This window comes from Schistosoma haematobium, chromosome 4 (assembly GCF_000699445.3).
Source record: "Schistosoma haematobium chromosome 4, whole genome shotgun sequence".
NCBI lineage: Eukaryota > Metazoa > Platyhelminthes > Trematoda > Strigeidida > Schistosomatidae > Schistosoma > Schistosoma haematobium.
The window spans coordinates 42,924,728-42,952,307 of record NC_067199.1 but is presented as its reverse complement, the minus strand read 5'-3'; the positions used below and the strand labels follow the sequence as shown (position 1 = coordinate 42,952,307).

The window sequence follows — 27,580 nt, the reverse complement described above, 5'->3', positions numbered from 1 at the left end:
ATGTGTTGTGTGCGGTGTTTCTTCAATATCAGTCTCGAACTTAATTCAAACAAAAATGAACATAGAAACAAATGTTAAAATTGAAGAGAGTATCAAGTGAATGAACATTGATTAGTTCATAACTTACAAGGATACATGTAACATGAGAATCCGTCGGTGGCTTTATCCGAATCCTTCAAATAACAACCATAAAATCAATTAGTGATCTCCGACGTAGTCATGTGATTTGTGTTAGATGGTTGGAGAAAATTAGCTAAAAGACTCACATTTGTTTCGCTTTTATTAGTACACGTCATTAAGGCGTATCTACAATTTTCATGGAAATAATGATGTCCAGGTAATTGTAATATAGATCAATCTATATCATAGTTAGAAGTATTAACAGTAAGCGGCTTAGGCAAAGAATGATCTTCAGTGAAACTGAGGTATCAAGTTTGCTTATTCTTTGCAGGTGACTAGATTGTGTTGATCATATTACAATGAAGTAACTAATACGACCAACTGGAAATCATGGTCAACCTTTTTGTTTGATACCAGATGATTGGTAGGAATCAGCAGAAAACCGTGGACTTGTGTTTTAAATTACTCAATGTGTATTCTCAATAAGACAATAACTTCGAAAATAACACTGTCCATACAAATCGCTTTCACAATAAGAGTTCTGATGAAAGACTAACACTCAGTGAGAATATCTCTATTATGTGTACAAAACTGATTCAATCTTGGTAAGATAATAAACAATATGTAAAAACGAATGAGGTCTTAACAATAAGCCAAGCAATAAAGATAACAACCTCCATCAAAATGTGTATTCATTCATGAGGGCTCTGACTAAAGTTATGTTAAAGATTACTGAATGTCTAAAGTTTAAAATGTATCGTGAGAATTTTATCACCTTAGATTCTATAGACTGTAATTATAGAATTTATGTGAAATTTTTGTACAAAATGTGATACTCTATTAATTTTTCCAGACAAGTATAAGTGAGTCCGAATTCACAGAATGATTGAGTTTAAGGAAACTATAAAATGACTATTTCCAGTTCATCGATTTTGTGATACCGATGACAAATTTAGGAACAATTTCATACATAAAGCATTCAATACATTTGAAAAATTTCAATAGTTGAGATCATGAACCGATCGATATGAGATCACCATGGAAAACCTGGAAGCACTGGAAGGCCGTTTCATGCTCTTGCGGAATTCAGCAGTGTGCATCCACGATCTTACCTCGCGAAATTCGAACTCAGGACCTATCGGTCTCGCGCGCGAGCGCTTAACTATTAGACCACTGAACCGGCATCCATCGGTGTTAATGTTTAACTTCGACCAATCAACGAAATTGAACGACACATTCACCATTGTCTTCAGTGAGTTACTATCTCACAATAGACCCGGTTGAAAAAACTTACAAAATCTTATCGATTAAGCTTTCCATGGGATTGATTAACTAGATGAGCTGATACGATAATGAAGTATAGAGGAATGAACAGTTAGCTGACTTAAGTATCATGCTTACAACCAATGTATCTCCAACAGAGTTAAGAAACAAACACCATTAAGGATAAAGTCAGTGGTTCTACCGCTAACAGCTCACCATAATTATCCTATGAATTAAAGACGAGTTATGTCATATAAACAAATAAAAATGAGGATTGACCGTTTGTTCAAAGGTATTATGATGACAATGACAATAAAATAGTTTGGTCATATACTCAAGAATACTGTTTCATCATCACTCCATACATTCATATGTATTCATCTATTCACTTAAATACTCAGTTTACAATTGACCTATTAAGGGGTTAATAACAGGGAGATCCAATTTGCAAATTGTTACCCTGGATTTAAGCAAACTATATATATATATATCAGCCAGTTACAACGTAGGACCAGGCAAACATATACATCGGTCCAAGTTACCATACCTCATTAGCACAACAACATGAACACCGAATCCATAGAAGTAGTTAATTCAATGGTGGTAATATGTAAAAGAAAGATGGCATATAAGGATATAGTACAGGAAGAAAGAATTAGTTCATAGAAATTAAAATATGAAGCGATTTTAATCTCATAGTTTAGAGGAGGACAAAGAAGGTATATACCGACGCCATTGTGATCGATTTTGAGCCATGTCACACACAGTCTCAAACGATTGGTTACGATAGTCACGCGAACCCCAACAAAGTGATCTTCATCTACCAACATGACTGAGACTAGAAGTTCGTGACTTCAAGCACTGATGCCACGTTTTGGTTTAGTTGCTCCTATATATATATATATATATATATATATATATATATATATATATATATATATATAAAGGACTAAAAAGTTTACTAAATACTGATTATCTTCCAGAAACGGATAGGTACAAATAAAGTACATTGTTGTTTTGTTTTTCTTCTTTCTTTCCACATCACATGATCACATGAAAGATGATATGCAATTTTACAGTAAAAATGAGTACAATATAATCAATAAATATTCATTCATTTAACACCGATTTATACCTACAATAGATTGTCATGGTCACTTGTTATAATCTAATTAGAATCAACCTTTATTAGTTTAATTAATAAAAATTAAATAGATATGTACTTGATGGAAATATTCAAAATATAAACACTAGTTAATTCACTTTCCGATGTAAATCATAATGTTATGGTGATCAAGGTCATTCTTAAATGTTAACCAATTAGGAGTATAACTTTTAAGGTTATAAAGAAAGTAGTTCATTATTGAAAATATCACAATCGATTAATCATTCAATTAGATAAAACTTTAAATATCATCCTTGATGGATTCCATCACCTTGAATAATCAATGAAGTCTAAGTATTTGAGTGAACTATTATTTATATGAAAAGATGAAAATTTACACTTTATATAAGAATTTCGGATTGTGTAAAGATATTTATAAAGATTATCCATGAATGCTTTCTGTTTTAAATAAAACTATAATGAATATCAGAGTGGGTTTTGTGAAGATTGTAGTAATTTCAATAGTTGAGATCATGAATCAATTGAAGCTAGACAACCATGGAAAACATGGAAGCACTAGATGGCTGTTTCGTCATATTGTGGGACTCCTCACGATTCCATCTCGCCAGATTCGAAACCAGAACCTATCGAGTGCTTCTAGGTTTTCTAATCACCACCTTGTATTACTATCAAAATTGGAATGCATATCAAATAACGGGTTAATTATCAAACACTCCGTCAACATTGATCACATATCCACATCAGGACTTTTCTGCAACTATATTAAAAAAATTTAAATGAAGTGATTTACAGAGATTATGGATTAAAATCTTAGGTACATCAGAGGCCTCAGTAATTCCATTGGAATTAGAACTTTAGGTTAATTGAAGGTTTTCAATGGAAAGAAAATAGTTGTTGTAACCAGATTGTCTTGTCTCTAAAAGTTGTTGATTTTAGAGTCATCCAGATGTATTGCAGATAAGGTTTTAATATTAGTTAAAATGCTATAATTATATAATATATATAACAAATAAAAAACCCAGATATTACATTATAATTATATTCGGACTAATATGAAAACTTGTTAAACATTATTAAATACTTTCTAACCAAAGACGAATAGCGGCTAGCAGTGGAATCCAGTTTGACGCACATTTCGTCCTATTTGGGACACTTTAGCTGGATGTGTCTGCATCTCAGAGTTCATGTTCACTCTAGAACTCAAACCCAACACCGTTCGCTTCTAAAGCCATCGTGTCCCGGAATGAACATCAACCTTGGAATGCAGGTACATCCGGCTGACGAGTCCCAAATAAAACGAAACACACGTCATGAATTCCACTGCTAACCACTATGAATATTTACTTATAAATCTTGTAATCCAAAGCTATATCGATGCAATCTACACAGGATGCACATACTGCCAACAAGACACTAATCAATTGCAATCCTAAATAACAATCGAAAGATACAAGTAAATAATACCAAATGAATTATTAAATACTTCTGAAAAAAATAAATTTCATCTTAACTAGACTCTTTCATTACAATCATTGTAACAAACTGTTGAAGTATTACACATAAGAAATATCTGATGCACAGATTTATTGTATGTTTGAAAGGAATGATGAAACTATTCATATTTCGAGTTAATAGACCACATTATTTAGAATCTACTTTATCTAGTTCAATTTAGTTAACTGAATCATAACACTTCATTCATATGAATAATTTGATTTAAATTACATAATGATATCTTATCGTTTAAATGGTTAGTTATATTATATATAATATACCCTTGTGGGCCAGGGTAATTTTACATTGGTTTTCAGGAGAACCAGACACCATCCGGACTTTCACGTAAAAACCCAAACAGTGCAGCTCAACCCCGTTTAGCAGAGGAACCAGACACCGTGCAGGCTTTAACACTACAATCTGAATAGTACAGCTCAATCCTGTGGCGCAAAAACACAGGTACCAAGCACCCTGGTGGACCATTCGCACCATTCATATACACACTCACATCGCATGTATAGTTATTCCGATCAATGATCGCTTAAATGGTAATCTTCAATAATGCAAGCTATCAGTTTCTAAATATTTCTTGCTTTGCTTAAAGTTTATCCCATCAAACTTATTATACTTAACTGTTTTTTTACGGTGTACAAATCTGCAACTGATTCCTAAGTTGTCGTTTTACACTCATTGAAACACTCATTTTATAGAGGAAAACAGGGAACAAACAATTCATCGGTCTAGTGATTAAGTGCTCGCGAGGCGGGATCATGGATGCGCACTGCTTACGAGTCCCATAATAGGACGAAACGCCGTCAGACAGTGCTCCCAGGTTTTCCATGGTTGTCTAGCTTCAACTATTGAAATTACTACAATCTCCACCAAACCCCCTCTGATACTAATTCATCGATCATTGAACTTACTTATCGTTTCGATAGTAAGCTTTTTTAATTAAAAAATATATAATCAATAAATCAATCAGTACTTAAATAAACACTAATAACATGACATAATAAATAAAATAATTAGTTTACCTGATAATTTTCGTGGACTTAATCTGCCTATATTTTGTTGATTAACAAATAGTCTTGCTTGACTATAGATAAATTGTGCATCTTTTTCACAACGTTCCGTAACCGGATCCACTAGATCACCGGAACCCGGTGATGATGAATTGATATAATCAAAGCTGTGAAAAATAAAATTCTCTTTGTTTGATCCATGATCCATTGAAGTTCTATCCGGAAGAGATTGTTGATCATATGCTTGTTCAGGGGAAAGTCTTTGTTCAGTAGATGAAATTCGACTTTTTACATATGGATCAGAAGATCTTTTATCTACTGTGGGGAGAATTGATGTAACTGTAGAACCACGATGTCCTTCTGTATAAGTTTGTGGTAGCGATGTTGGTGTATCGCGATACTGATTATCTAAATGTTCTTGCATTTGAGCAATACGATTATTCCATTGACGTTTAAGTTTTTCAAAATTTTCTTTAGATTTCGGACTACTCACAATTGGTTTAGTTTTTCCAGGTGGTTCAGCCCGTCCAATTATTGGGGCTTGTTCTTTTGGCTGACATGAATTTCTACTCGAAGTTAGTCGTGGTTTTGGTGAAGCATTTCTTTCAGATACTTTTAAAGTTTTCGGTGGTGAAGGCGGCGGTGATTCTGGCAGCTGTGGAGGTGGAAGGGGTGGTGGAGGATGCAGGATTAATCGATGTGTCTGGGGATCACATTCATCCTTTTCTTTAGGATATACTTTTTCGTACACTGTAACACTTTCAGGCAAAATATTGCTACCATCAAATTGCCCAACATTATCTTTCTCATCGCTATCTTCAATCTCTTCTTGAACAAGCACAATTTCTCGTTTACGTCGTCGGCTTTCAGAACGTTCAAAGTTAAAACGATTAGGTTTTTTTGAAGTATATTCAGGTCCCATATATCCTAATAGTTCAGCATCGTGAGATTCAGTGGAAGCTAATAAAATGGAAGCCCAATAGTCCGTATCAAGATAATCACATATTCTTTCACTTTTACTAACATTTAAACCATCTAAATGAGTCGAAACGCATAAACTAAGCGTGACTTGAGCTAAACCTTCTTCAGTCATAAACGCTTCTTGACGAATAATACCAATTGTTTGTTTATCAGGCAATACAAACGCCGATTGATATTCACGTTTAATTTTTTTGCCAACAAATGCAATCGATGAAGAAGAATCTGTTTGTAATGAACGAAAACTTAATCCATTTAACGGCAAAATATTCTCATCTCCGACTCGATCACCAACAGAGACACTTGTTTGTAAATTAGTCTCTCTTGGTGATTGATTAGAAAAAATCAACACGGATGGAGATTTATCCTCATCGAGTACAATTGACATTAAAGATCCTAAACTTCTGGATAGACTGTTATAACGTCCATCTTGTCGGCGTAGATTGCTTGCTGTCCAGACTGTGGTCATTTTGTTATTGCTTAACTGAGAAACACCCTTTCACAGGTCAACTGAAGACCACTTTAACTGTCTACCAATCCATCGGATTAGATTAGTTTAACTGAAATAAATGAAGTCGAAAAATATATAATTTTCTGTAAAAGAATTATTTATGTTTGACTTTAGTAGGAATTTCTAAATAGCTATCTAAATTTCTAGGTGATTGAAAGCTCAGTTCGTTTGTAATTGTAAATCAACAAGTCTTTCTTAGACATTGACAGTGTTCTAATAAACCATATTCTGAATTAAATTGTTAACAAGGGTTGAATAACAAAAAGGTGCACAAATTGAAAGGAAAGATATTCTTCAAGACCGAAGATCAAATATGGATAAAGACTCTGACATATATTCAGTAGCACAATTTTATACCGATCTTTCTATTCTTCTAATGTACTTACTTTTCCGCCCACATCTATGTTAGTAAAGCTAATGAGAAATGAATTGTGACAGGGGTTTGTCTACTACTGTTTGTCTTCCATTCAACAGTGTATCATGTAGAATGCGACTAGTTTCACTGTGAAAAATGTTCAACTCTATACTACTTTCACTATTTGATGAATCTTCTTGCGTAATTCTAATAATAGTCATCTCTAATTATTACTACATAACCCAACTTATTATCATTCATTCTGTGATTTCAATTTAGGTGAGAAATGCTTCAAATATACCTGTAATCAAATATTAGCAAACTACTTATGTTTATTGTAATGAAATGTCATGTTTCATAGTTACAGAATAATGCACGGAGTAGACTTATGTTCGACCAAAAGAAAAATCATTAAGAATAAATAATCTTTGTACTATTTAAACTTAGATTAATTTTGGGTTGTTTATTTATTTACTCTGAAGAAGTGGCTAACACCGAGTCACGAAACTCATTGGATAGTGACCACATTACGTCAGGAAATTGCTAGGGTTAAAGCTATCACGAGTTCATTTAATCTCCAAACGAGAAACAAGACTCAGGGATCAAAGACCAGTAAGCTAGCTATTGATGCATCCCAGCCCCTCTAACTAGAGGGAGAATGTTATAATCTGTTTTCTGACGGTTATGACCCAGCTATTCCTATTGCTTAGTATTCTCGGACACCGATTCACTCGACAAGTCCCCAAATCAGAACACGGTTGAACAGGAAAGAGATTATATTCCAAATAACAAGGTTAGATGGAGGCAAGATGCAAGCCAGAAGCACAATATGGAAAACGTCGGTATATTTGTAGTTTCTACATAAGAAGATTCCAGAATATTCTCCAACTATTGACTAGTGCTGATTGGATAAGAATTAGCCAATCAGCGTGCAGCAAAGCAATCATGCATTGAGCATGCTTTAATCTAGTCTATGTCCCGCTAAGCTTGGAATGGGGAAGTATGTTCTGCAAACAGACAGAAACGAGCGATAACAACAAACACAATTCAAAACCGTCCTTGGGGTGAGTTACCAAATAGCATACCAAAAGACGCAACGGACCAATAGTATTTAAGATATTTCCCAGTGGGAAATACGACATGAAGGCGACAAGTGTTTTTGGCGCGAAAATAAAGAAATTCAAATTTTCTAAATAAAATTGCAAAATTAGGTCTTTTCCCAAATGAGTTCTGGGGATTTAACGTCCCTAACAGAAATAGAATCAGATATGAAAAAGATGAATAACAACTGGAAAGAGCTGGAAAGGATTGCCCAGGACAGGGTTGGATGAAGAATGCTGGTGAGTGGCCTATACTCTTTCATGAGGAATAACAGGAGTAAGTAGGTAAGTAAACATTGATTTATTTACAACAATCTACTCAATACTTAATTTATTTGAAATGATCAAGTCAAACCATAGTAATGATACCTACAAATTTATTAACCATAGTTTATTTACATTTGGTAGATAGAAAATTTACTCATATGAGAATAGAAAAGAAAAGAAAAGAATTTTTTTATTTCTAAGTAAGTATAGTTTAAACATACCTTCACTTAGATGTACTTGAATGTAAAGTGTGTTCTTTTATTTCTTAAAAAGAGAAACATGATCCACTTAAATAGAATGTTACCATGGAAATTTAAGCAAAATATTATAAGAGAATATTATATCCGAGTTCAAGTGTTCGTTGGGAATAAATTATATTATTAATATTATTACTACTATTATAACTATTATCATTACTACCATTACTATTATTATTATTATGTCCACAGTGTCTGTGCTAATGTGGTATGGCAACTCGGACTGATGTACGTACGTACGTACGAAGTTCTACATTGTTATTGAATGACTGACTGACTGACTGACTGGATAAACTTCATATTTATATTACTGATATTATAATTTTCATTTCCAGTTATGTAAAATATTATGGGTATATTATTCATTGGATAAATAAATTCTTAAAAGAAAAAAATGTATAAATTCAAATAGTGTTGTTTTACTCGTATCTTCTCATTGTTATTTAAGATTGTAATTGATTATTTTCTTGTTGGCATATGTACATCCTGTGTGGATTACCTCGATATTACCTTTGGTTACAAGATTTATTAGCAAAGATGGATAGTGGCTAGCAGTGGAATCCAGGACGCGCGTTTCGTCCTGTTTGGGACTCGTCAGCTGGATGTACCTGCATCCCAGAGTTGGTGTTCACTCTGAGATTTGAACCCAGTACCGTTCGCTTCAAACGCCATCGCGTTACCCACTTAGTTACTGAGTCCTAATAACCACCTGCTTGTGTAATGGGGTGAAGTTTTAAATTCAATTGGTGTTGTTTTACTTATATCTTTTGATTGTTATTTAGGATTGTAGTTCATCAGTCTCTTGTTGGCATATGTGGATTGCCTTCATATTGCCTTCAGTCACAAGCTTTATAAACAAACATGGATAGTGGCTTGTATGTTATATCTTCTTATATGAATGAAATACATTGCTTCACAACAAGTTTTTTTACAATTTCATCTATTCGATTTTATAAAAGAGATGTTTTTTCAAAAGAAAACCCCCCGGAAACTCAAAAATCATCTAAAAGACAGTTGAAAATCATAAAGTTTTAGATAGTAGGTGTTTTCAAAATTCCAATTACTGACTTTATTGAAATATGAACACAAAAATTCAACATTTACAGATCGATCAGTCAGCGACAACATAGGATTAGGCACATATATGCATCGGTCCAAGTTGCCATACCAGTCAGTCAGTCTCGTGTGCTGTTACGGGTATGAGGGCTGATGTCACTTCCCGGCTGCCCACTTCTTGAGGAACCTGAAAAAGAAGTTGGATTAATGTTGGCCTTGACGAACCGGGAGCGTGACCGCAGAGCCAAAGGAACAACTACTTGAGGCCGGTCGCGCACGGACTTTTCGTGGGAGGTTGTTAATGTGTTAGCTCCGTTCTCCAAAGGGCCTTACCGCCGGAAACGGAAATCCGTGAAGTAAGATGAGGTGTGACATTTTTAGGACCGACCTTTTCTAACCCCTTCCTTCCTTGTGAAAAGGCAGCATCGCTGTAGATGTTGGTTGTCCGAGGTAAACACCTTACTGCTGTCACACCCCTCTATAGTCAGCAGTACAACTTCTCCCTCGGACCTTGAGTTGCTACTTTTAGTCTTACCGTTCTCCAATCGACCTGCCTGGCATGGTAGAACCTACAGGAACATATGTTCCAGCCAATATAGCTCGGTTGAGTCATCACGATAGGCACGCCCGACCACCGCGTCAAGGTAGCAGCTACGGTCGGGAGTTGCCATACCGCATTAGCACAGCAAGATGAACACTAGATTCATAGACGTAGTCACTTCAATGGAGGTAATATATGGAAGAAAGATTGCATATAAAAGTATAGTACAGGAAGAGAGAACTAGTTCGCAGAAAGAAAGATATGAAGTGATTTTAATCTCTTAGTTTAAGGGAAGACAGAGGGTGTATACACCTCCATAATTTACAGATCATTCTCATAGTTACTATAATCAGATTAAATCATAATGTTTGAACATATAGATCAACATTTTCAGTTTTCATCTTGCGGTACTGTTCTCATACGATTTACTTATTATTAGTGGCTTTATTCAATATTAGATTTCTGGTACAATATAGAATTCTCAACACAATATATCCAACAAGTTTCTGTTTCTTAATTGTTCATCGATCCTGACGATAAATATTGGGTGATCGTCAGTTAAGGGTTAGCAGTCCAGTTAATCGACAACAACCACGATATCTCTGATTGGACCCTGTTGTAACTTGTACAACGAAAGGTTGTATACTCCTCACAAACTCACCTAAATAAGTTATGTGATTAATAGCCATCATGATGTATTCAAAAAAACAACAGATAACTTGTTGAAATATCAAGATGACAAGAACAGGTAGCACACATGTTCAAACAAGCCGCTAACAATGAATGAATAACTCATTGTCAATTTAGATAAATTCATAAGTTGTGTATATCCGAACTATTGAAAAGTATTGAATTGTCAGTTGTTTTGAAATGACATCATTTTCTAATGAAATTTACAACGATCTTCAGTAACGAGTTAGTGTTTTTAGTAGAGATGAAACATTCAATGTTATTAAGAAATTATATTATCAAGTTCTATGATATTTACATTATTATTATTATTATTATTGGCATATATAAAACTGTCATTTGTGAACCAACAATTGGTTCATACGACATTTGCTCTCTTAGGATTCTGGAGCCCATGTTCCCATGTTTTACAACTCCCCTAGGTGGACCCTCTGTTTCCAACATCCCGGTTAAAGCTCCGAACATTTACTTTTCTTCTTCTCGTTTTCGTAAACAACACCCCCTTCGCGAGAAGGCAGTGAGTAGAACTCCCCTGTCAGTGGTTGTATGCACGTGATCGTTTGAGAGCATTTTGAGAGGGAGAGTTGACTCTATCTACTCTCGGCCGTACCAAGGCGTTTGCAGGAAGTATTATATAGCAAGTAAAATTGAATTTTTTAGCACTTCCAAATATCTTACTTTTTGTCTAGATACAGACATTTCTCTAAGGATTCTTAAACAGGTTTGAATAGCGGATTTATGTATATCGGTTATAGTTAACTTGTCTACTCAAGATTGTTTCAAGTTTATGAAAGTTGGCCTGGATTTTGTATCATAAAGAAGATGAAAGTGGTGTGCACCTTCAATTAGTGGAAATTGAAGTGAAGCCCGAAACAAATGTGATTCAGTCCAAATCACTAAACCATATCATCACGAAAAGATGAAACTAACAAGGCGAATAGCAATTATGTCAAAATAGTTGAAGTATCAATGATAGTGAGAAAGAATGCATTTTGTTTAGAGTAAACTCGAGGAACAAAATGCATGAAATGATATCGAAGATCTAAACTGAAAGGAAGATAAAGATTGAAAGTACCTGTACCTTTTAGACAAAATCTGATATATAAGACCTGATATCTCCGATCACTGTGTTGGGATATTCAGGAAAATATCCCAAAAATTATCCTGTTAAGCCTAATGCTATCCTTGGACATAAAATGGTATCATCTTATTGGTCAATATTTATTTAACGTGTTACTTTCCTACTGTCCATTATTGTACAATGTTATCTTCTATTTTATGGTACGTTGTGGACTGATTGACTGGTATATAAACAAAGTATGTTTGAAATATAATGATTCATATATCCGAGGCTGTGACTTGCGTTCTGGACTCAATTGGCTGGTTTATACAGGGAAGCGAGACCAATCAGAACCCTAGGTCGTTCTACGTGTTTACGCGTCTTTGGTCCGATCAATAATTCGCTACCCTTAATCAGCATCATTTATTTTTCAGTTATAACACACTGATCTTAGTTCTAGCTTCAACTTTGATCAATTAGTTTACGTTTATCAACCTTGTTCATTTCATCCCCTCCAGAAACCCATACGTTTACAAAAAGTTTGATTCAACAGAATTCTGAATACAGACAACTACTTATCATTGATTCTTTATAGTATTACACAATCTGATCACCAGATTCAAGGTTAAGTAATACAATATGTTTTTATTTCTAATAATGCATTGAATTAAATGGTAAATGTCAGTCAGTCAACTACAACGTAGGACCAGGCACATATATGCATCGGTCCAGGTTGCCATACCGCATTAGCACAGAAAGATGAACCCCGGATTAATAGGAGTGGTTAGGTCAATGGTGGTAATATATAGAAGAAATGGGGGTGATTCAATGAAACGGTAGAAAATAGTGCTGATACCCAAAAGTTCACTATCGAAAGAGAAGTTTAGAATGTTTTATGTTTACCTATTGGAAATATAATCAGCTTTTTACTACTTTGATCAGTGATAGATAACTCAATTACTGGTATGAATATGCGTCTGTCCATGTTCATACTTTATATCAGTAAATGTCGAGTAAATGATAGAGGGAATAATATTACCTATGTTACAAGCTTTCATATAATGAAAATAGAATGAGTTGGGACACACGTTAAGATTTGGGAAATGATATTTTCGAGTGACCGAACCAGACCTCTCTAAATATGAACTAGTGACTGTACATATTGATACTGTTTTCATTTAACCCTAAGCCTTCTTATACGAACTTAATTCTGTCATAGAGTAAACAGCTACCATAAGACCCGTTTAATCCACGCATTTCTATGTTTTGATTGATCCAATAAAGATGATATCCAACCTAACAACAAAAACTCTGTCACCAAAAAAATGGATTCAGACTTTCGAAGTCAGTCCTCAAAGATAGGGAACTTTCATCTCTTTTTTTCAAGGAGAATGTATCGTTTCAAGTATTTACATTGAAGCAATTGACTAATTGAAATTAGTTATCACTCACCACTTCTTTTTAACTAATGACTATATTTACGTTAACGACAATAGTGACTAATATATTACAGAGGTTTTTATTACAAGAACTACTTAAATAAGGAGATGAATATCTCTGATAATAAACTGCATGGTGTATCAATCATTTCACTATACCAACTACTACCGTGTATTTTGCTTTCTTCAAAATGATCATGAACGTCAGTATAAATAAACATGGAAAACTTTTCCCGATAAAAACTAGCGTTGAAATAATTATTATTACAATTATAGGACATATAATTCACAGCCTCTTATCACTTAGACTATCATCACAAATCACAGATCAAAAGAAAGTTATTATGGTTTATTATTGAATGCCTCTGCAGTTTGCACTCAGAATCTCATGATCTGTTTATAAGCATATTCATTATTACAATCACCATGTTGGAATGCAAAAGTTCAACTTCAATTCATCCGCAATATAGTATGATAATCATTACTTACTTACTTACACCTGTTACTCCTAATGGAGCATAGGCCACCGAATAGCACTCTCCAATCCACTCTGTCCTGGGCCTTCCTTTCTGATTCTATCCAATTCTTTTTCATTTTTCTCACCTCTATCTCCATTTCCCGGCGTAATGTGTTCTTTGGTCTTCCTCTTCTACTTTGGCCTTGAGGATTCCATGTGAGGGCTCGTCTTGTGACGCAGTTGGGTGCTTTCCTCAATGTGTGTCCTATCCACTTCTAGCGCTTCTTCCTAATTTCTTCCTCTGCTGGGATCTGGTTTGTTCTCTCCCACAGTAGGTTGTTGCTAATAGTGTCCGGCCAACGGATCCGGAGTATTTTGCGTAGACAATTGTTAATAAACACCTGTATTTTCTGGATGATGGCTTTCGTAGTTCTCCAGGTTTCTGCCCCATACAGTAGAACTGTCTTGACATTTGTATTGAAAATTGTGATCTTGGTGTTGGTTGACAGTTGCTTTGAGTTTCAGATGTTCCTCAGTTGTAAATATGCTGCTCTTGCTTTGCCGATCCGCGCCTTCACATCTGCATCAGATCCACCCTGTTCATCAATGATGCTGCCCAAATACGTAAAGGTTTTTGCATCCTCCAAATCTTCTCCGTCAACTGTGACTAGATTGGTGCATGCTGTGTTGTATCGGAGAATCTCGCTTTTCCCTTTGTGTATATTGAGACCTACTGCTGCTGAGGCTGCTGCTACACTGGTCGTTTTCTCCTGCATTTGTTGTTGCGATTGCGATAGGAGGGCCAGATCATCTGCGACGTCTAGATCGTCCAGCTTTATCCTGGATGTCCACTGTATCCTGCGTTTCCCTTCAGATGTTGACGTCTTCATGATCCAGTCGATCACCAGGAGAAAGAGAAAGAGTGAGAGTAAGCAACCTTGCCTGACACCGATCTTTACCTCGCACGAGTCTGTCAATTGTCCTCCATGTACAATTTTGCAGTTTAATCCATCATAGGAATTCCGTATGATATTGACTATCTTCTGAGGCACGCCGTAGTATCGAAGAAGCTTCCATAGTGTTGTTCTGTTCATGCTATCAAATGCTTTTTCGTAGTCAATGAAGTTTATGTAGAGTGATGAATTCATAAATGATAACCAGTATTAATTGTTAGCAGCTGAATCCCAACAACTAATCCGTACAGAACGTTTTTTAAAAAAAAACTGTTCTTAAATGTTTGAGTGGTAACTACAGTAAAGTAGATTAAGTTTGTTTGTAATTTTCATATGATTTGAAAATATCTAAGTTATTTTTTTATTATTATGAATAAACCGTTGTGTGTATGCCAACATATATATACTCATATGTGGTTTAATCGCTGAGTACTCATTAGGAAAAATGTATACACATCAGTAACATATATGTATAATCCAGACAGCTCTATACTCCTTATCGTTAATAATATATATATTCAATGAATGTATAACTCTTGCTCGATAGAATCAATATTGAATCAGTAGTCTATGAAGTTGATATGAGTTTCAAAAGTTTTTATAATAAAGTACAAGCTTTAATATATCTACATATATGTTACATAATGGATTTAAGTATAGAATATAGGGATCATGAGTATCATACACAGAAAATATCCTCCAAAATAGAACAGATTCATTAAATAATTCATGAATTCACAAACTCATAGAATGTTTTCATCTAGATTCACTTAGGCTACAAACTATGTTTATTCAAGTGTTCAGATTGCATAACAAATATTTCAATCATAGTAGTAAACAGACTTTGTGAAGTTATTTTCGCATAGCTCAGATAAGTGAAAAGGAAACAGGTCTTGGACATCTAACTTTCACTCATCTGGTTTTACTTATTCTCTTAAAGAGTGAAAACAAAACATTGGGCATAATAATATGAATTCATTTTACTTAGTTAAATTCTCATTGGGTGTTTACAACTTATAATACTTTCAAGTCAAGATTATTATAAATTTCAAAAACTTATAACAGTAAAATTAGATATGTAGCGTCATCGTAGAGTAGTGATTCGAATGTGATGAGACTAAAAACATATTAAGAGAGCTGTAAACAAATACGAAGAGTAAGAGAGCATTCTAGATCACCAGAAATAATAACAAGAGACCATAAAGCTGGACACAAATTAATAGCAATTAAGAATAACAAGAGTTGACATCAGTCAGTTAAAAACAAATTATGGATTTGAGAAAAGTGATGTGATCAAAATAAAAGTGAAAAATTGCAAGATTGATGTAACTTGGTGGCCTGCTTCAACATGTGGGCTACTTGTTCCTATCATCTTGATACATCATGATATCTGTTAATCACATAACCTATTTAGGTGATTTTGTGAAAAGTGTACAAACTTTCGTTGTACAAGTAACAACAGGGCTCAGTCAGAGATATCGTGGTTGTTGACAATATACACTGAAAAGAATGTACATTATTTAGCTGTCAATTGAATGGACTGCTACCTCTTAATTGACGATCAGTCAGTCACAACGTAGAACTTTGTACGTACGTACATCAGTTCGAGTTGCCACACCACATTAGCACAGAAATGTAGTTGTCAACTCAAATCCCGTAGTGGTAGAGGTAGTAAAAGTATAAGTAGTAATCGGAAACATTAGGGTTTGAAGATATTATTCAAGGAGTATAATCCAGTAAAATAAATTTGGAAAGAGAAAAAAGAAAGGGACATGAATAATTCAGAAGATTAGAATTTGGTAGAACACAAAGAGTGGATGCACTTGTGCCATTGCAAACGATTTTGAGCCATGTCATTCAGGTTCTATAACCATCGGTTGCTATCATCTCGCGGTCCCCAACCAGGTAGGCTACACCTACCAACATGTCTCAGTCCACTTGTCAGTGACTTTAGGGACTTGTGCCATGTTTTGATCTGGCCGCCCCTAGCTTCCTTCGAACCTAATCCTATACCATCGAACATCGCATGCCGAGACAGTCGGTGGTTGGGCAAACGTAACACGTGTCCCAGTCATCTCAACTGATGAAGTTTCACTACTTCATCCATTGATTTGCCATCCTTACCTAGTACGCGTTTCCTAACAACTGCGTTACTTACTCGATATTCCCAGGATATATGAGCAATGTTTCGAAGACACCTATGATCAAATACTAGTAACCTACGAACATCCTCTGCTCTTACCGGCCATGTTTCACTGCCATAAAGTAGGACCGAACGAACTGCTGCGCAGTAAACACGCTCTTTGGTCCATAGATGATCACTCAATATTTATCGTCAGGATCGATGAACAGTTAAGAAACAGAAAGTTGTTGAAATACATTGTGTTGAAAATTCCATATTGTACCGAAAATGTAATAATGAATAGAGCTAATAGTAATAATGATCAGTAATTAATTAATTAACATTAACTAATAATTAATTAACCCAAACTGTTTCGGTTTGTTTAATATTTTTGATACATTCATACAAACAATACTGTACATTGGAATAAAACCTGATGAAGATCCAAATATAAAAAAATACTGCTCGATAGTATGTATTGTTCTGATTTATACAGTGGGTATTTTCAATATTTTATGATCAAGTTATTTAAGTAATGCAACAAAAAAACATATAACGTCTTCAAAGCTTCAAAATTCTGAGTCTACAACTTTTATTATTTCGTAATTTTGACTCAGCCAATATAACTAGCATAAATTTCGTACAAACCTAAAAAAATAAACCTATTATCACTTCATGATATTATATGTTCAACATAATCTCTTTTTTCTAAATAACTTTCAAGAAAGACATATCTTTAGAACTATTTCACATTCAGATCTACCTGATTGTGGATATATCAATAAAATACTTGATTACTTATTTGTCAGCTATTGAAACATAGACATACATACTGATGATCAGATGAACTCGTGGTGTCTAACCGAAGGTAACGTCGAATCACCGCGATTAAAAGTCTTCTGTCAGTATCTCATATTTATGTACGAAGGCATCAATCATAACGTACATGAATACTGTTGTTATTTGGAGAGGATACATCAGGTTGTTATTAGATGGTGGTTGAAGGTAGTCGACAGGGAACCCGCGTCCAGGGTTTCACAATAGTGCACGCAGTGTCAAGTCACCTAGGATGGTGGCCAAATTGCATCATGGTCGATAGCATTCGATCTGCACTAATAAGGACTTGATACAAATGACACTGGTCACCACCCAGTGATCAATCAATTGTGATCAGGTTGTTATGTCGATTATAATAATTAAAAACATTTCTTTGTTATGGTACAAAGCATTATCATTATAGGGTATCAAATAGCTCGGATGACTCAATATCACTGACGAATCCTCCTTGCTTTACACACAGCTATAGGCTAAAAATACAGGTGTTTTCTTCTTTTTACTGTCTAGAAAATTCTAATCGAACTGAATGAGGGCATATTATTTGTAGTGAATCTTTCCGCTTCATCATTTAATACAATTACATTGAGTAGTAGTTAGTATATATCACCAAGAATGACACTGCAACCTTTGATATAGCTGTTACAGTAATCCTAAAGACAAAACAACAATACACTGTCTTAAAGACTGATAAGTCACTCCTGTGTGACACTACTGTGGCTTGAAAATAAATTTTTGAAGACTTTATTTAAGAAGACCGTGGTCGCTGTTGAGAAATTCGATTTTAGTTGAACTTACAAACCCAGTAGTTTTATTTCAATAGTGTTTGAAATGAAAGCAGATGTGATTAACTTTTACTTATTAAATGTCAATATGTGTATATATTATATTAAAGCTCTACAACTATTCACTATAAAGAAGTAATTTCAATAAACATGTTTTTACTTTGACAGAGAATTCCAACCTTAAACCTCCTCGTGGCTCTGCTGAATAGTAGGAGCAACCTTGACAATTAACTTAGGCGGTCGATGAAGATCGGACTAGTCATACACTCTGTTGTATCTTCGATTATCCGGGGTTCCGAATCCGGCGTTCACTTAACCGTACCGGGATACTCGATGTGCATACTTATATACAAGAACTGCAGAAGTTCTCTGACCTATGCAATTCAAGTATTTAGGTGTAGGCAAAGGGTGTGAGTACGATATCTTACTGTTATACTTGTGACCGCCAACTAGAGAGCAGTGACTTGTCGATTGGATTAACGACGCGTAAAGCACGTGCGAGCATCCTAGAGTTCTGATTGGCCCTGCTTTCCGCCTAGCCCAGCCAGTTAAGTCCAGAACACAAGTTTCAGCCTCTGCAATATGAATCATTATATTTCGAACACACTGAGTTTATACACCAAACAAAGAGACCACAACGTAGCATAAGATAGAAAATAACATTTGTACAAAATTTGGCCAACAGGAAAACGACACGTGAAATATATAATGACCAGTAGAAAAATGACATCATTTCAAGTCCAAGGATAGCATTAGACTTAACAGGATAATTTTAGGGATATTTTTTCTTAAAATCTCTACACTTACAAAGATGTCTAGCTGAAAAACTGTCTGCACTGTGCAAAATACAATCGGCGGTCCATCTACCAGGTCGAAGACAAAGGATGCGGCAGCAAATACTAGGGAGATGCAATCAACAACCTCCCTTGAAATAATACTTATGCTTATGTACGAGTCACTTTAACTACCGTCAAAATAAGTCATACAATAAGTAAGAAAGTATTGATGGTAAATATTCCCTTTCAATAAGACTGTCACTGTGCTTTTTAATATAGGTAGCGTAAACGTTTGCGTGAAATTCTTTTCATTAGAGCTCAATGATTGTGGACCTATTAAATTCCAAGGGTTTACGACAGTTCAGTAAACTGGTTCGGTGAATATGGAAGAAGTAAATTCGTAAACTTGTCGCGTACGTAAAGATAATCATAAAAATCATCCGATACTTCAAATGCTGTTCAGGTCTAAAAACATTAATAATACGACATATATGTACGTTTCTAATCTGTCTTTAGTGGTTCTAATTTCTGCGTTTACATAACACCGGGCACTGAGAAAGAAAAGACTATCAGGTTAAGGTAGATGTGAATGAAACAGGTTTATTTAGCAAAGTGTGATAGATATACAAATAAATAACATCGGTCACGAAGTGTATTATCGGGTCGTCTGTGTGAGTCAAAACAGTTTATCAACATCTATTTCAACTGAGAAAACTGTATTTGAAAGTGGTCTTGGTATCGAAAATGTTCCAAAGTCAATTTGTGGATATTGGAATTATAGGAAACTAACGATATAAATCACATCTCGGTCACTATCGGTTTCTTATTAAAAACGATAGAATGTTTCGTGAGCGTACAGATTCCTACACAGGCTTGTTTTTGTGCATCGTTTCGTTATCGGCAAGTAGCATTTTGTGCACTCGTCAACCGGTGTGCACATAAACAATATTGAAACTATTGTAGAGAATGAAAACGTTTTTGAGACTTTATCATGGCTCCGGAGGCGGAATACTCTGTAGCCATACGGATTATTTTCTCCATTGCATGAATTGCGTTTTTAGAACCTTTGAACCTCTTTCTGGCCCTGACAAGTATTTCAACCGCGTATAGGAAATGTATCCACTTTATTCCCTTGGTTTTGTGTAATATATATTTACTCTATACTTAGTGTTTGCTGATTGTCTAATATTCTCAAAGTCAATTAAAAGTCGTCCAAATGTCGTCCATAAATTATTCTCGACAAATTTACAGAACAAATGTGGAACGTCCAAGCAGATTACTCACTTACATGGTGAAAATAATGCGTCAAAATAATGAATCGTTATTACGTTACTAGATAAACCATACAAGAACTCATTCGAATAAAAAAACATGTACTTATTATTTTAGAAACATACCAATTTCCGGACCAACGAACTTTGAAGTGTAGCATGATAGAGGACGCCCAAAATGGCACATTAAAACAAATACAACCAACGTAACATTCTTCATGCCTTTCGGATATGTAAAATGTAACACTTTGATAAAATTGTCAAGCACCTTGCTTTTTTATCTAAAACGTAGCTAAACGAAACGCTTACCGAATGAAATTCTGTTTATTACTTAGGGTTAAAAACGAAACGGCATTACCTGACAACTATGGTGAGTTAATCCAGGCCCTGGTTTCATCGCGTTGTGCGGTTTTGCGCAAGCAAATCCTTGTTTACTTGTGTTGCACTCATCAATCACAAAGCTGCATAACAGAACTATTATTCAGGTTGTGCTGGACCAGACGACATATAGACGCAAAAAATATCAACAAAGTTAATAAAGATCAATAGTAATAATAATATATACCAGTTAAATGTTACAAATACAATAAAAAATCGGACTTTACTTGAGTTCACAGAAATGACGCGTGTTCAACTTTTGTCTGGTACAGTAAATCCACAATTATAAATGCTTGGTAATTCCAAACGTGTCGACGAACTCTCCAGTGATATAATCCAACGTAGGATGTGATATATTCCAATTACAGTCTATAAATGTAGACGAAATTTGATTCAGACTTCAGTTAACTCAATCACAAACGAAGATAGAACGAGGAATGTGTGAGTAGTAGTTTATTTGTTAGCCAGCAACAGTATGTCACGCTATGTTATTATCACAACGGGAAAAAGTGTTCAAGGTCATTTACTAAAACAACAGGTACAATCATTTAATAATAAATATACAGACAGTGAAAGATTGACAAAACAAATACAAATAATATTGAAAGTATTTACAAATAAGCTTGTCAGACCTATCTCCACATTAGCTCCCCCCAGAGTGTCCGGAGGTAACACTGGTTATTATAACAAAGGAAAATGTAAGGGTATGATATATACATATATACAAAAATAATATTTACGGAAATAACCAACAGAAAATGTGGAGATGGGCATGACATATACGCTACTAAGATGCAATGTGTTATTGTTTGAGAATAGCAGTGATGTAGCGTAGCCTAACGAACACACAAAAAAATGAAAACACTATCATTTAGTGTCTTGTTTGGCTAACAATGATAATAATGTGTATAACTGTTAACGACCCACAAAAAAACTGAACTGTCTATTTTTGTGTACAATAAATACGTAATTACTCGTTTATTATTGTAACAAAAAAATGTGACAAGACGAATAATTGTGGAAAAATGTGAAAAAATTTTTAGATGGTATTGATAGTTTAGGTCTTCGATAATTGTTTGCTTTGATTGTTTTAGTTTTTTTATACGGTAAAATGTACGTGACGCTTTGGATTTTTTATAAGTCTCCCAGAACGTGTTAAACAAGAGGGTGTATTGCTAAATTCTTCCTCTTCTTCTTGTTTATTAGTAATCGGTGGAAGTGATTGTTTGTTCGCAGTATTGTCTTCTGTGTCTTGAGGGACTTCGTAGAGAGCTGGTTTTATTCGGTCTATGGAAATTGTCTCATTATTCCCATTTTTAATGATAATGAAATATTGGTGAGTGCGTTTTATTACTTTATAAGGACCTTCATATGGTGGTATCGGTGGCTTTTTTACCGCGTCTACTCGAACAAAAACAAATTTGCACGTTTCTAACTGTTTATCAAGATGGACTCGGTTGTTGTGTTCTCGAGGTATTATTGCTCTGATGTTGTGCATCATTTGTAGTAATCTGCTTACAAAACGAGAAGAGCCTCCTGGCGTTCTGAGTTCATTCTTGACCAGTTGTCCTGGTAACGTTAATGTCGTGTCATAGACTAGTTCAGTGGCCGTGCATCCGATGTCTTCCTTTACTGACAAGCGAATCCCAAGGAGAACGAGCGGTAAAGCATCTCTCCATTTTGAAGAGTCTGGTTCTGCTATCAGAGAGCTTTTTAGTTGGCGATGGAATCTTTCGAACATGCCATTAGCTGCCGGATGATAGGCTGTGGTTTTGACATGATTTACTCCAAGAAGCTTAGTGAACTCGTGAAATAGGACGGATTGGAATTGGGGACCGCGATCTGTTGTGATTGTTGATGGTACGCCATAGATGGATATCCAGCGGTCGAGGAAAACTGAATCCACTGTCTCTGCCGGTGTGTTTTTAATGGGGCATACTATGGCCCATCTTGTGAACCTATCGGTTGCTGTGAGGATATATGTGAAAACGTTTGATGGTGGCAGAGGCCAAAATAAATCTAAATGCACGTGCTGGAAGCGTTTGTCAGGGATAGGGAACTTCCCAATTAAACTGTAGGTATGTTTCTGCGTCTTACTGCGTTGGCACCTGAGGCAGCTACGTGCCCAATGTTTAACATCCGAGTTGATTTTCGGCCACACAAAACGTTCGGTAATGAGCTTTGTTGTTGCTCTGATGCCTGGATGTGACAGACCGTGCAAGTGCCGAAATATTTTCCGTCGACAGGCGTGTGGGACAAACGGACGATTGTTGCCTGTTGAGGTGTCGCACATGATGAATGCATCTGAAAGAGGAATTGGTACAGGTTTGAGATTTAAGCTGGACTTTTCTTTGCAGACTTTCAATTCTGCATCGTCTACTTTAAGTTTAGCCAAGGTTTCAAGGCTGATGTCATGATTGCGTACCATCGTATTGATATCCCTCCTAGGTAGTGCATCTGCGACAATGTTTGTGTGACCTTTGATAAACCTGATATCCGTAGTAAATTGGGAGATATAATCACGTTGTCTTGCTTCTCGTGGGGAGTGTTTGTCATACGATGTGCTAAAAGAATGGCAAAGGGGTTTGTGATCTGTCGTAATGATGAAATCACAACCCTGTAGCAAGAAGTTGAAATGTTTTACGGCTAAGTACATAGCTAGAAGTTCGCGTCCAAAAGTACTATAAAGTTCTTTTGCTGGCGATAATCTCTTGGAGAAAAAGTTAAATGTTACAAATACAATAAAAAATGGGACTTTACTTAACTTCACAAAAATGACGTGTGTTCAGCTTTTGTCTGTTACAATAAATCTTTCGTGACTTAAGGTAACCCCCGTACTATTGGTAGATAAAACTAGACAAGTAGTGAATAGGTCTTATTTCGATCTTAGCACAGTCACACTGGAGCGTGGGATTATTAGTTCAGACAAACAAAGGCTCTCAACATTCAATATAAGATAACTGGAAATATAACGCCTATACAGAATAAGGAAATGAAAGAATACTTGAAAAATACTGTTTTGGCATATGCTTGGTTGTTTGTAGTCAACTCTTAACCAACCAACCTATGTTGTTACATTAGCTTCTCCCTAGAATTGACTTCCGTAAGAACGTCGGTTCGATTAACCTATCTATCAAAAACACCTTAGTTTTATTTCTCAGCCCAAGGGAAAATTATCAACTCGCTCACTGTTTGACTTACAATCAATGACGACTAACGCCGTCAGCTGTCAACGAAAGTTCATGGATGTCTCTTCATTTACTAGCTTGTCATTTCATTTTGTGGAATGTGATTTCTTCTACAACTATCGCTGACGGTTTGCTACGTGCTCTCAAGAAAAAGAGTGTGGGAATGTGGAATAAGAAGATCTGAGGAAGTGCCGCGAGCGGTCTACCCAAAACTATGTTGGTGAGGTACGATTTTTCCATGCTCAGACCGGCTATCAGGTGTTTACTCACCTGCCTCTTGAGTCGCCCTCAAGTAAAAAGTAAAGAAGAATCTACTTCAAAGGTAATGGTGAAAATCAATCAAACCTGAAGAAATGCTCCACTGCCTTCATAAAACAATAAGATACAAAATGGAAATGCATAAATGTAATTGATAATTGTTCGGTTCCATGTAAGTGCTTGACCTCCAGAACGGATTGGTATTCTGGAAAAAAATAGACATAGTGTAGATATCTTGTGCACGAAAAACCATGAAAACAAAAAACTCTTTTGTAATGCGTATATGTGAAAGTGTGAACTTGCTAGAAGTTGGACTCTTTATCAAACTCGATCAAGTGCATGACCTTGAGCCTGTGATGAGCGCCATTTATAACCAGGTACGGAATCAAGAGTGCATAAGAGTACTCCACAAAAAAGAAAAGAATATACGGTTAAGAAGGAAAAAAGTTGTGTAGAGTATGTTGATCAAGTACAGTTGTGTCAAATACTCTTCTCTGGTTTGATTTAGGTATGCATGATATATTGAAGCAATATTTCGTCAATTCATTCAATGCAGGGTCTGATTAGCTACGTGGTTAGATTTTATCCCGCAGCCGAAACTGTCAACATCCTTGACTGACTATTCGGATGCGCCCAGTGAACCGTTTTAGTCGTTTGTAAAGATTTATCATTTTCACATTTCGATTCCGTAATGAATTTGTCAGTTAGACGACCTAACAACACGTATGGTGGTTCATGATCTAGATAAGCCGGCTTTAGCCTATCAATACTTACTGTGTTGATGTTTCCATGTTTTTCTAACACGAAATATTTAGATTTTCTTGAGACGACTTTGAAAGGACCTTCAAATGGAGGACTGAGTGGTGCTTTTATTTTGTCACATCTTATCCAGACGTGCGTGCAATTGCTTAGGTCTTTAGGTATATATACGGCGCGCGATTGTTCACGAGTCTTAATCGGTTGAAGTTTAGATATATGGTCCCGTAGTTGATCTACGTAATTTTCTAAATTAAGTTTTTGACTGTTAGTATTATGGTTGATAAATTCACCTGGTAGTCTCAGAGTTGTTCCGAAAACCAGTTCCGCAATTGAACACTGTGCGTCAGTTTTGACAGATGTTCGTATTCCCAACATAACTAATGGTAGGAATTCTGTCCACTGATTGGGGTTCGAGTGAGATATAAGGGCGGTTTTTAGCTGACGGTGAAAACGTTCTACCATCCCATTAGCCTGAGGATGATATGCAGTGCAGCGTATTCTATTAGAGCCTAGAAGTTTAGCCAAGTTATTAAATAGTTCGGATTCGAATTGCGCTCCTCTATCCGTCGTTATTGTTATGGGTGTACCAAAAATGGTTACCCAGTTCTGCATGAAAACCTTGGCCACTGTTTCCGCTGTAATGTCCGCTATCAGGATGGCTATAGGGAATCTGGTAAGTCGATCTATGCGTGTAAACAGATAATTAAAACCGTTTGAACGAGATAAAGGGCCTACCAAGTCGATGTGCATATGGGCAAAACGTGCATCTGGTTGCGAGAAAACACCTATGGGTGAATTTGTGTGACGATTAACCTTCGATTGTTGGCATGCTGAACATTCTCTAACCCACTTGTATACATCCTTCTGTAAATTCGGCCATATATATCTGGCATTGATTAGTTTTGTTGAAGCTTTTGCGCCAGGATGAGACAAAGAATGAAAGTTATAATATATCAACTTTCGCATATTTTTGGTAACGAAAGGTCACGGCATTGCCTTGGTCTTGTCGCAGTAAATTAGAATACCATCGACAGGTGATGGGAACTGTTTTAAATTAAAACTTGAATTGTTTGTTTTAAGTAGGTTTTGTAATTCTAGGTCCTGTTCTTGTTCGTGTCTCAACGTCTCGAAGTTTACTGTAGATTGCTGTAGCACGTTCATTTCTAGTCTGGATAAAGCATCTGCCACCTGATTGTCCTGACCTTTGACATGTCGGATATCGCTTGTGAACTGTGATATATAGTCAAGGTGTCGGACTTCTCGAGGTGAGTATTTATCGGCTCTCGCTTTCAATGTATTCGTTAGTTGTTTGTGATCCGTAAAGACTATAAACTCCCTGCCTTCTAACATGTGTCGGAAGTGTTTAATGGTCAGGTAGATTGCAAGAAGTTCTCGCCCGAAAGTAGAATACCTTGTTCCTGCTGGAGCGAGTCTTTTTGAGAAGAAAGCAATTGGTTTCCAGGCGTTTTTAACCAGTTGGTTAAGGGTACCGCCTACTGCTTTATCTGAAGCATCCACCATCAATGCAAGTGGGGAAAGAGAATTCGGATACATCAACGTAGTTGCTTGAGCTAATTTATCTTTAAGCTGTTTAACAGCTTCGACGGCGTCAGAAGACAGTTTGAATTCTTTTGGTTTTCCTATGAGTGAATCTGTCAAAGGTTGCATTAATTGTGCACAACCTTGTATGAATCTGTGATAAAAGTTAATTAGACCTAGAAAACTTCTCAGTTGTTTTGGAGAACTAGGTATGGGGTATTGTTTGATGGAGTCTACTTCTTTTTTGATCGGTTTAATCCCTTCTGGGCTTATTGTGTGACCGAGAAATTCTAAAGTTTGAACACCAAAAACACACTTACTTTGATGTTTGTTTATTCCATGTTCATCCAGTCTTTTCAACACTGTTTGCACATGCTGTTTGTGTGATTGCAAATCGGGGCTGGCAATTAACAAGTCGTCTATATACCCCTGCGCAAATGGCATATCTCGATGTAGGTTGTCTATGAACCTTTGAAATGTCTGTGCCGCATTTCTCAGGCCGAATGGCATGCGTACAAACTCGAATAAACCAAAGGGTGTTGTAATAGCTGTCTTGGGAATATCTTCATCAGTCACTGGGATATTGTGATATGCCCTGGCCAAGTCAATTTTAGTGAATATGTTCATACCCTGTAAACCGTTTGTGAAGTCTTGGATATGCGGTATTGGGTACCTATCTGGTACGGTTTGACGGTTGAGGGCTCTGTAATCCCCGCACGGTCGCCAGTCACCTTCATTCTTCTTTGGGACCATATGCAAAGGGGATGCCCATTGACTATCAGAGGGACGGATAATACCCAGTTGTAGCATATAATCAAACTCGGCCCTGGAGATTTTGAGCTCATCTGGTGCTAGTCTCCTGGGTTTTGCAAACAGCCGTGCACCTTCGGTTTTTTTGTAGTATGACTTGCTTTTAGTTTGTCTTTGTAAGGCTATGGGTTTGGTTTAGTTAAGTTAGGAAATTCCGCGAGTATATCTTGG

The 27,580-nt window shown here is 36.0% G+C and overlaps 1 protein-coding gene across 1 annotated transcript in view; it reads right to left on the bottom strand.

The window, feature by feature from the left end:
- MS3_00008137 (uncharacterized protein) overlaps positions 1–20,657 on the bottom strand; it is an 83,558-nt gene extending 62,901 nt beyond the window's left edge. The window contains exons 1-3 of the mRNA XM_051216490.1: positions 20,604–20,657; positions 8,458–8,500; positions 5,038–6,563 (exon numbers count right to left, since the gene is read on the bottom strand). Of these exons, the coding sequence (XP_051067081.1) occupies positions 5,038–6,472 (1,435 nt within the window). The 5' untranslated portion in view covers positions 6,473–6,563; positions 8,458–8,500; positions 20,604–20,657. The remainder of the gene's footprint in view (positions 1–5,037; positions 6,564–8,457; positions 8,501–20,603) is intronic.
- Between the last annotated feature and the right edge of the window lie 6,923 nt (positions 20,658–27,580).